The sequence below is a fragment of the Hesperophylax consimilis genome, unplaced genomic scaffold, assembly GCF_061612785.1.
Source record: "Hesperophylax consimilis isolate HC1 unplaced genomic scaffold, BYU_Hcon_1.0 scaffold_100, whole genome shotgun sequence".
Classification (NCBI taxonomy): Eukaryota; Metazoa; Arthropoda; class Insecta; order Trichoptera; family Limnephilidae; genus Hesperophylax; species Hesperophylax consimilis.
The window spans coordinates 99179-111209 of NW_028301326.1; the positions used below are offsets into that span (position 1 = coordinate 99179).

The window sequence follows — 12031 nt, forward strand, 5'->3', positions numbered from 1 at the left end:
ACATTGTTTATCCCAATTTCGGCTTTTCTGTGCGCTTCGAACCAGTTTTTCGCCTCAAATATTAAGACCGTATCGTCCGCAAAAGTGATGATATGATCGGCAAGGTTACTGTTACAAAGATCATTGATATAAATATTAAACAATATCGGTCCTAAAGTACTTCCCTGTGGAACACCAAATTCGATATTGGCTGGATCGCTTAGAGTGCCACTAATATTAACTCTTTGGCTTCGATTTTCTAGATAGCTTCCTAACCTTTTAAGTAACTGCCCCTGAATACCGATTCGTTGAAGTTTTTTCAAAAGGATTTTGTTCGAGATGGTATCGAAAGCTTTAGCCAGATCCAGAAAGAGCGCGATGCTTTTAATTCCTCGATCGATGTTATTAGAAATTACTTTAGTAAGATTGCCAATGGCATTTTCGGTACCTAAACCCGGTCGGAAGCCAAATTGTCTTTCAGAAAGAATGTTATTATTTTCAAGGTAAAAGCTAAGACGGTTTTTGACAATTTTCTCGATAATTTTTGAGACCGAATTGACCAGAGATATCGGCCGGTAATTTTGAATCGTAGATTTATCTCCATTTTTATGTAGCAATACAACAATTGAATGTTTTAGATGGTTAGGGAATATTCCTGATTTGAGACTTAGATTTGAGATAAAAGCTATTGGAGTTGCTATGAATGACTTAATTACTTTTAGAAGATTTGTAAATAAATATTGTTGGAAGAAAATATCATTCTATCGACTTTTAACTAGCCAACTTCAACTGGAGGTGCTCCAGAGCAAATCGTTTTCCGTTCTTGAAGGATAAGTATCGGAATGCATGGGAAGCAGACATCTGGGGTCATTCCGATTTCCTAAATTAACCTCAAAGTCACAAATTCACGCTTCTACATTGTTAATAAATTAAATCTTCAACCGTAAAAACATGTTTAAATTTCAAGTTATTTTAATTAAAATAATACCTTTTATGTATATCAATGTCCAACGTATGTTTCGTTTCTTTGTTATTCTAGGTAGCATTATTATGGAGACTGTTTCCAACAAGGCAGAACTTCGACGCCGAGCAGAAGATGAAGGGGGATTTCCTTACATGGAATTTAACAAAGACCTACTGGGTGTTAAAAAGGAATGCTTAGAAGTCTTTGAAAGAATTACCCAGACACCAGGTAAAACCGATGTTTATAAGACTTAGATATTTCTGCTCTACTGTTTTTCTACTTTTTTATGAATTTTCTAATGTAAGTGGAGATAATAAGTTACACTTAACCCCTTTTGTCCGTGTTCTTTTCCAGATTTGTTGCCAGATCTTAAGACGCATCCTGGGGAAAACTCCAGCCATCATATGTCAAATTTTAAACCCCAATTTCGCACTCATACTGGAGAAAAACCATTTTTATGTTCTGAGTGCAACTATTCATCTCATCGGAAAAGCATTCTGATAAGCCACATGTTGACTCACACTAAGGAAAAACCTTTTTCATGTTTGAAGTGCAACTACTCGTGTACTCAAAAGAGATTATTAACGAGCCACATGCTGTCTCACATTGCGGAAAAACCTTTTAAATGTTCTTGGTGCCACAATTCATTTACTCATAAAGGCAATCTGACCAGGCACATTCTGACTCACACAGGAGAAAAACCTTTTTCATGTTCTTTGTGCAACAAATCATTTACTCAAAAAGGTAATCTGATCAGGCACATGCTGATTCACACTGGAGAAAAAACTTTTTCATGTTCTGAGTGCAATTATTCATCTCATTGGAAAAGCGCTCTGATGAGCCACATGTTGACTCACACTGGAGAAAAACCTTTTTCATGTTCTTTGTGCAACAAATCATTTACTCAAAAAAGTCATCTGATCAGGCACATGCTGATTCACACTGGAGAAAAACCTTTTTCATGTTCTGATTGCATTTATTCATCTCATTGGAAAAGCGCTCTGATGAGCCACATGTTGACTCACACTGGAGAAAAACCTTTTTTATGTTCTTTGTGCAACAAATCATTTACTAAAAAAGGTTATCTGAGTAGCCACATGCTGACTCACACTGGAGAAAAACCTTTTTCATGTTCTTTGTGCAACAAATCATTTACTCAAAAAGGTCATCTGATCAGGCACATGCTGATTCACACTGGAGAAAAACCTTTTTCATGTTCTGAGTGCAATTATTCATCTCATTGGAAAAGCGCTCTGATGAGCCACATGTTGACTCACACTGGAGAAAAACCTTTTTCATGTTCTTTGTGCAACAAATCATTTACTCAAAAAAGTCATCTGATCAGGCACATGCTGATTCACACTGGAGAAAAACCTTTTTCATGTTCTGAGTGCATTTATTCATCTCATTGGAAAAGCGCTCTGATGAGCCACATGTTGACTCACACTGGAGAAAAACCTTTTTCATGTTCTTTGTGCAACAAATCATTTACTCAAAAAGGTCAACTGACTAGCCACACGCTGACTCACACTGGAGGGAAACCTTTTTCATGTTCTTTGTGCAACAAATCATTTACTCAAAAAGGTCAACTGAGTAGCCACATGCTGACTCACACTGGAGAAAAACCTTTTTCATGTTCTGAGTGAAATTATTCATCTCATTGGAAAAGCGCTCTGATGAGCCACATGTTGACTCACACTGGAGAAAAACCTATTGCATGTTCTTGGTGCAACAAATCATTCACTCAAAAAGGTCATCTGATCAGGCACATGCTGATTCACACTGGAGAAAAACCTTTTTCATGTTCTGAGTGCAATTATTCATCGCATTGGAAAAGCGCTCTGATGAGCAACATGTTGACTCACACTGGAGAAAAACCTTTTTCATGTTCTTTGTGCAACAAATCATTTACTCAAAAAGGTCAACTGACTAGCCATACGCTGACTCACACTGGAGGGAAACCTTTTTCATGTTCTTTGTGCAACAAATCATTTACTCAAAAAGGTCAACTGAGTAGCCACATGCTGACGCACACTGGAGAAAAACCTTTTTCATGTTCTTTGTGCAACAAATCATTTATTCAAAAAGGTAATCTGAGTAGCCACATGCTTACTCACACTGGAGAAAAACCTTTTTCATGTTCTGAGTGAAATTATTCATCTCATTGGAAAAGCGCTCTGATGAGCCACATGTTGACTCACACTGGAGAAAAACCTATTGCATGTTCTTGGTGCAACAAATCATTCACTCAAAAAGGTTATCTGACGAGCCATATGCTGACTCACACTGGAGAAAAACCTTTTTCATGTTCTTTGTGCAACAAATCATTTACTCAAAAATGTTATCTGAGTAGCCACATGCTGACTCACACTGGAGAGAAACCTTTTTCATGTTCCGACTGCAGTTTTTCGTGTTCTCAAAAGAGATATTTGTATAATCACGTGCGTACTCTTTATTATCCCCGGATATCTCAGTCGGTTGAGCATGAGACTCTTAATCTCAGGATCGTGGGTTCGAGCCCCACGTTGGGCGCCATTCTAATAGAATAATATGGCTAAAATTAATAAAGACGCATTGGTGCGCTATTGTTACAAAGTAATACACAACACAAAATATCAATAATAGACCGGTCAGACAAGCGTACAAAGAAAACATAAAAACTCCGACGATAAACACTACCTTTGGACAAAGACACCATAAATACCACGCTATTAAAGCATTCAACAGTCTTCCACTTGAAACAAAAATTGATGAAAATAAAAATAAATTCAAACACAAAATAAAAAAAAATTGATTAAAGAACAAAAAGACAATATTACCAAAATTCTATAACATATAAGAATAAAACATGTACACGCAACACAAAAAATATATTAAACACGCACAAACACATAAATCATTATTAATGCCGATTTACATTCTCTTTTAATATTTTTCTTTTAGTGTGATAATTATATATTAATATTTATTTTTAGTTAAAATTTATCTTTATTTTAATGTTGTTTTTCTTCTTCTTTTTTTTAAAATGTATTAATTCTTATATTATAAAATGGGGGCCTCAGCACGGGTTAACAACCCAGTGAGGCCAACATTACTTAATTAAAATATGAAATATTGTAAAATAATGTATCAACAATAAAAAAAAATAAAAATAAAAATGATCATTTATGTTAATTATGCCAATTATGCTATTGTAACAGAAAATTTAAGTTAAGAACAACAAATACCATAGTTTGAGGTAGGTGTGAGATAGATAGTATTGAAACAACTTAAGTATGTCACAAGATATCATTTATTGTCAAAGAACGAAACAACGATTATTTTAGTTTTTATTTGGGATTTGATTTAACCAGAACATGAGACTCATAACTTAGGATAGATAACAATATCTGAAGGTGTGTGCTTCGAACGAAGATCACTAGCACAGTTGGAATTAAATGGTAGCAATTTTATAAGTTAGTTAGTTACAAAGGAATTAAACGATTATAATCTAACCTGTTTCATAATAGGGCGCCATGCGACTCATAGATTTGTTCTGCAAAATTTATAAAGGATAACGTGATGACCAGCGATTACAACAGATAGCTAAACAGGAACAAAATATCCGCAAGTTTCCTCCCATAATGTTCCTTGGAGAAATCGCTCCAATCCTTCTAGTTTTAAAGTGTTTCCTTGACCGCCTCCCTTTTGGTACTAGAAGTGAGTCGTTCGCGAACGAATCGGCTCAGTGAACCGTATCTCTACACGGATCTGTAAGATCCGGTTCCCAAATCAGCCGCTCATTCGTTCTCGGATCAGTAGTGACTCACCCGTTTGGAAACGGTGAGCCGGTGACCCGCTTCACTCGTTCGCGAACGGTGAGCCGGTGAGCAGGTGACCCGCCAGACCCGAAGAGCCGACTCACCCGTTCGCGAACGAAGATTCGCATACATCGTTCAACAGATCTCACGGCTCGCGGGTCACTACTGATGTACTGATCAGATTTATCACAGATATGACATAATAATAATAATATTGGTATTCCCACCTTTATAACATTTTAGTTGTTGTGTCGGCACTTATTTAGTTAATTAAAACAGGAACAAGGACGAGTTATATTATGTTCATTGTTTATTTTCAGTTAATATCTAAATAATCGTAAAAAAAGTAATGTTGGTATTGAGTACTAACATTAACGACGTTTATAACTATTATTGTCACACCGAAGTATTTTTTTTCACAACACATATTTTATATTATTATTACACCTATTTAGGACACAATTAATTTAAAATAGATTTAAGTCTATTTTTATTGTTCTATATTTTAATACGATTTACCAATTGATTTTTATTAATTTAAAGAAACTTTTTCTATAGTATTGATATAGATTATAGATTTTTATTTAAAAATACCACATCTGACAATTTTGATGATATTCTGGACCTTTTTTTGGGTGAGAGTTCGATCTGCTTTCGAAATTATTCTTTCACAGGGCACCGAGGTTGCTGTTATACATAGTCTTTTTTTAACTAAAGCCGGGGGTAAATAGCTTTTCTTTGGTGCCTCCATAAAAGAGGGTCCTCGTGGCGATCGATGAGTGGTTTAGATATGTATTTGTCCAATTATATAATGCCTTCTAATGGTAGAATTATGCAGCGACCGTGGAAGTGGGGGGCAGAGGGGGCCAAATGCCCCCCTAAAATCAAATGAGGGGGGGCCGCGCCCCCTCCAATTTTACTACCTGGGTAAAGAAGGATTATCTCTGCTGGTAAAGATTATCTGTATCCTTCACAGTGCTTTTTTTCATAAATGAAAAAGTGTTTGTTGTATTCAAGAAAAATCGTCAAGAGATAGCATTAGAGCTTTGATTATTTAAATAATCAATACTGCACGTGCATAAGGTGGAAATTTTGGTATCGTTCAATGAATGCAATAAAGCAATATTTAAAAAAAATGAGTTTTTATTCAGTGAACCTGTTATTTGTTTGACCTAGTCATCTCCGTTTTGTCTTATTTATAACTAGTTGATTGACTGGAGAGGAGACTGAAGGAAGAGGGTGACCAAACAAGTTTGCCCCCCCCGTCATAGAGTACTTCCGCGGTCCCTGGAATTATGTGAAACTTAGTACTAAAAATGTTTTTTTATCAATGAATAAACAATTGTAACTCTAACCTCACAATGTTTCAATAGTATTAAAGTTTTTTTTTTCTTTTTTTCTATGTAAGTGAACTCTATTATTAAGAAACCGTATTTTATATAAAGTCAATTGTGAATTTTGATAGATTTAAATAATGTCTACTACCAACAAATATTTTTAACTAGTTACCGGTACTGATCAATAGATGGCAATAAGAATAAAATTCCAAAACAGAATACTTTATATAGCTAATAGTCAACAGATGGTAATACATACAATTTTAAATGATAATCTGTAAACACGGAGAAAGAAAATAAAACTACTTAAAAAAAATCCTGACCCATCTATAAAATCATTTATGACCCTAAGATCTCCAAACCAGCGCGAGGAGGGAATGTCTTATAATTCTGACAATGATAGCGAGGATGAAGAAAAGATAGCAACTCTAGAGGCATGTAATTTAAATAATGCCCTGACAAACGCACGAATAAAAATAAATTCTATAAAGGAAACGATCAGAAGGTAAAGGAAAAATAATAATAAGCCAAAAAAAGTAAAAACGCATCGACTCATAATTCGACATTATAGCCCATTTATTAGCCGAAAATAATGAAATGAACGGTGAACAAAAAATATGAAGGAAGTTGAAAAAATTATCCAGGAAATTAATTCATTGTTTGTCAACATGAGACATAAAAAAAATATTTTTCCTGGAACTTATGCAGAATAAGGTAAAAAACCACGTGCCCGTTGTTATAACCAAACCAAAAAATAAAGATCAAGAGAATAAGGAAACTGAAAATGAAATATAAGTGTTGGTACCTACCATTATTACCTACACCTTTCCTTTTGATCTCCTTTATGAATATTATTGCTGCCCACCGACCCAATTCCTCCCTTTCCTATGCCGACTTAGTGTAACCAGTTCAGTTGAAAAAATCGTCCTGTCAAAACATGTCATAATCTGTATCTGATTACGGAGCCCCCTTTTTCGACCGTGTCGATACTTGAAAAGCCATTGTGAGCTCGCGCAATTTTGGTCAAAATTAGTGTATTGTGTATGAACCAGCGCAAAGGAGAGAAACCGTGGAAGAATATAAAAAAAGGTAAGTCGGCATTTCCGAAGTTTCAATTCCTATTGCATTCCGCGGTGCGACGGTGCTTTTCCGTCCCCAACAATAAGTTAATATTGATCCAGTAAACTTTGGAATTCGATGTCGAAATTCCACTAGCATGAAAAATGTCGGACAAAGTTATCGGCTTAACTGAAAAATATAGTCGTGAAGACATTGAAAGGAAAAAAAAATCAATAACGATTACGATTATAGATATTGATAGTTACAATACCTTGATATGTCTTTAGGTATCTACGTGACTTGCATATGTGTCTGTAATTTCACACGCAGATTGAGGCGGCAGTTCGCATGATTAGACCTTAAATATTTAGTGAATAGCCTGGCCGGCAACCGCAATAAAAATTTAGAAAGCCAAAATAGAAATACACCCATAAAGTAAAAAATCTGAAATGGGAAATTGTTAAGCCAGCGACCCGGCAATAAATACCTTCGCCTAGGGCTAAACTATATTGAAGGTCTTTTTTACAAATGTAATTTTAACATATTTTAAAATAATAATAAATCTACCGGTAAGAATGGCGATGCCAGCGCCATGGACCCAAACAACGTACCGAAGTGGTGTAAATTGGAACCCCTTTAGTTCCAGCACCCCACCACTGGCGTTCTACGGTCGCCGGATCGCGCAGCTAAAGACGAATTTTATTCAGCAACCGACAATCCAGTCAATCATTTGGCCCCCCTTGGAGCGGTCACCGAGGCGCTTCCACCCATGGAACTGCCCTCACGGCAGTTACCATCTCGCCTCCGCCGAGGTACCTCCTGCCCTCCTCCTTGGAGCGGTCGCAGAGGCTCTTCCGCCCAAGAAGCTGCCTTCTCAGGAGTCGCTGCCTGCCGACTCAGCCCTTCGGAGCCTTGGCCCAGGCTGAACTAATTCTGCCCTTCGGATCCAACCCAAGTTGCCGCTTGTGTTATCGGTGATAAGTGCGAACGTGGAGATCCGCGGTTCCAGATAAGAATTATAATTTAAGACTAGTATTAAGCCTAGATTAAGACCAACCCTTAACTTTATATATATATTTTTTAATAAATTTTTAATAGTGTTTGTAACTAAGTAAATTATTTTTTTTACTCGTTCCTCCATTTCTTTTACACGCATAGTATTAATATTAAACTCCCTTGAGTATAGTAATAATAACCTATAATCAAGTGATGCTGTGTTTTGATCTGCTCCCGAAATAAATAGTTAATAATTTGATATAGCGTGAAAATTACCCGTTGATGTGTCAGATCCGTTGAGAATTGTTAGTTTTACTAAGTTAGTGTTGGATTGATCAGTGATTGACCAGTAAATAAATAATTATCAATATTTTAACAAGGAAAAATTAACAGTGCATCTCAAGTCAACTAAAAGAGTAATAGCGGCAGTGTTTTTACCCACAGATTCAGGAATCAAATTAAATTAAATTATCGAATTAGGAAAATCAAGAAAGCAGAAGCACAAGAGACTTCATCAGCCGTCGGTACGATGACATCCATCTAAAGACGGAGACCATTATCAAACTGGTTTCTGAAGTTGAATATATGAGAAAGGAAATAACCAAAAAGACAAAATAATAAAGAGCCTGGAAGTCAGATTAGTAGAAGTGGAGCAGATAACCCGTGAAGACACCCTTGAATTTGCAGGGATTCCCAAAACTCCACGTCAGATTTGTTAACCCCCAAAAAAGACGACAGATTCTGCTGAAAAAAAAGCAACAAAACTCAATCACAACACAAGGAAACGGATTCCAGAAGATATTTGTTAGTGAAATCTTTGGTCCCTATTTCAAAGATCTTCTGTGGAGGTCTAAAACAAAGGCAAAAGATATGGGCTTCAAATATGTCTGGTACAAAGACTCTACAATAAAGATTAGGAAAAATGAAGGTGACAGGCAAATACACTAGGTACATTATACATTCCGTTGTCCTTAAAAAATTGATTAGTTTCTTTGATTGTGAGCCCCACTCTTACCGGTCATTCACTGGGTCGATTCCCCCAATATTGGTGAGTCATATCTTATATGCTTATTTTTGCACTGTAACAATAACCACCTCCCACACTTTCAAAACAAGGTTGAAACTTCTAGTGATGGCTACGGATTAGTGGAGCTCTCATTCAAGGGAATCAAACAATTTTTTTTGTGTAATATGAATTATAAAATGGCTATTAACATTAATCATGTAAACGAAGAACAAGGTAATAAAATCAACCCTTTTACTACTTCAGATGTCAAAATTTGCAAATATCTTATAGCAGAGATAAAAAACACTACTATTATGCTCCAAAATATATGGTCAATTTATAAAAACTTTAATGAACTCCAGATACAGCTTAACCACCTAAATATAGACTTCGATATAATTATTCTTACGGAATGTTGGTTGTCAAATATTTATACTACCAAATTAATAAAGCACTACTCTTCCTTCAATTCGACAAAACACGAATTTTATATTTTCTTGAAATTCTTTTTTTGAAATTCTCCTGCCACCCCCCCCCCCCCCACGAAATTTTTATTTTCACGTAAAAACAAAAAACATCAATTTTAAACATGTCCCACCTAACAGCAAATTCGGCTACTTTACGCTACCTTATGTATGAGAAACGGCGATATTAGGTCAAGATCCGTTGGCAACACTGAATTACGAACGGAAATTTCCGTACGTTTGCGTCGGCGCAAACAAACTGTATGCAATAGCTGCGTTCCACATGACGTCATTAGGTTTTTTCCATTCGGTTTCTCCGAACGTGCGTAAGGAATTTGTTCCGTTCGGAACTAAAACGAACGTGTGCGGCAGTTAATGTATTTTCTACTGATTCCGTGCATTCGGATGTCCGAATACGGAAAACGAATTCGGAAATCGAATACGAAAAACGTATGTATGCGGCCAGCCTTATTTGTTGACTAAACATCCCGCGTCCATTCTTACCACGAAGAGTATTTCCAGGAACACGATAAATTTGCCCTGAGTTGGCAGTTTGCGAAGCATGATCAGAATTAGATGCTAGGTCAGCTTTTGAAATTTTGTGGGAAAAATCAGTGGGAATAGATTCTTGTAAAGGTAAAACCTCTTCAGTTACATAGTTATTCTCATCTTCGCTTTGAATGTCATCCAAACTGGCTGTCATCGTCTTCAGAAGCTGATTTACTCAGAGAAAGACTATATTCTTGGTCTAAGATTTTCAAAATATCGTAACTGTTTAATCTATAAGACCATGACATGTTGGTATCTAAAAGAAAGCCAAAATAAACATAAAATGTGCGAAAAATTGAAGAAAGTAAAAACACATAATCTTAGTTAAAAGTTACACAAAGCCTAAACATACGTCTCGCAGGCGTACTATAGGTACCTCAAAAACTCAAAAATGGCTGGACTTACCTTAGTGATACAGGTACCATCAGCGAGCTCCTGTCGGCCACTGGGTTAGTTAAAGAGCACGAGGCGCTAACTTCAACCGTTAGAAAGAGAAATAGAATTTAAGATTATGTGTACGCCTCGCAGGCGTAGATAAGGCTTCTATTATCCATAAACACGAAATGAAACAAAAAAAAATTATGGGTCAGGTTTTTTTATTAGTTAACAATGTTTTTTTACATAATTCTTCCATAATATGACGGGTACTTACTTAACAAAATTTCAAAACTAATTCAATTTAATTGTTTTTACTCCTGATTTGCGCTTGTGAGTATCTTGAGATTCTCTCTGCAGGGTCCAGCAATAGTTTGCTAGCATAGATGGACTCCACTTTCCTTGGTATCGCTTTTCCATAGCTGCAATGTCCTGGTGAAATTTTTCGCCGTGCTCGTCACTGACATCTCGCATATTTTCGGGGAAAAAATTCAAATGACAGTAAAGAAGTGTATTTTTAGTGACATGTTACATAAAAACTAACTAACTAACCACCACGCCGTTTCCCCGCAGGGGTAGGCAGAGAGGACGGACCGCCAAACACGTCGGTTTGGTACACACTTCTTGCCTCATTCACATTCATACATCGTCTCATGCATACTCTACTCATCGTCTCATACATGTTACATCCCATATTTTTATAGGCCATGAGCATTTCAGACACAATGCTCATATAGTCTTCACTTTTATGATTTCCAAGAAAGTTCTCGACAACATTCTTGAAGGCTGACCAAGCGGCTAGCTCGACTGGTCTCAACACTGTTATAAAATTTGGATAAGTTAAGACTTATTTGTGGTCCCACGAATATTCCTTCCTTAAATTTTTGCGTCACTGATCTTAGGAAACTTTTGCTTTAAGTAAATCATGCCATTTCCATCCTTAGACAAGCCTTTTAAAAAAATTTCATCAAACCCAATTTAATGTGTAAGGGTGGAAGTAAGATATCTTTAGATTTTACTAAGGGAGCATGTTGAACATACTTCGTGCCAGGTTAAAAGTCCTTTCTTGTTGGCCAGTCCTTGGTCTTTCCTGTCTCTGCTGTCCCACTCGCACAGAAAACAACAATACTTTGTGTATCCCGCTTGCAGTCCTCGTAGGAGCCCTATTACTTTCAGATCACCACATTTTTCCATTCGTATTTTACATATTTAATTTTTGTTAACAGCAGCTTCATGTTGTCATAGTTCTCTTTCATGTTTGTGACATTCAAATGACATTCGAGCCTATTGTTGCCATATTATAAAAAATATCAATTATAACTCACGAATAAATATGAATTAATACACATTTTAGTAAAACTTAAAACCCATAAAAACCTGACGTGATAGAAAAAAACGAATCACATATCTGAAATCAGTGTGAAATTTCCTGTCAGATTAGGCTACTTTCGTTAAAGGGACAAAAAATGTGTTGACTAGTGTAATCTGTCGTACAATACAAA

General features: G+C 36.2%; 2 protein-coding genes across 2 annotated transcripts; both read left to right on the forward strand.

The window, feature by feature from the left end:
• The first annotated feature begins 1029 nt into the window (after positions 1–1029).
• Positions 1030–2589, forward strand: LOC149408755 (uncharacterized). Its single transcript, XM_089650470.1, has 4 exons — positions 1030–1171; positions 1298–1349; positions 1773–1868; positions 1953–2589. The coding sequence occupies exons 1-4, from the start codon at positions 1030–1032 to the stop codon at positions 2587–2589; spliced, it is 927 nt and encodes a 308-aa protein (XP_089506596.1).
• Positions 2590–2628: 39 nt separating this feature from the next.
• LOC149408756 (uncharacterized) lies at positions 2629–8065 on the forward strand. Its single transcript, XM_089650471.1, has 3 exons — positions 2629–3050; positions 3129–3374; positions 7786–8065. Exons 1-3 carry the CDS (start codon positions 2629–2631, stop codon positions 8063–8065), a joined length of 948 nt encoding a protein of 315 aa, XP_089506597.1.
• Positions 8066–12031: the final 3966 nt, after the last annotated feature.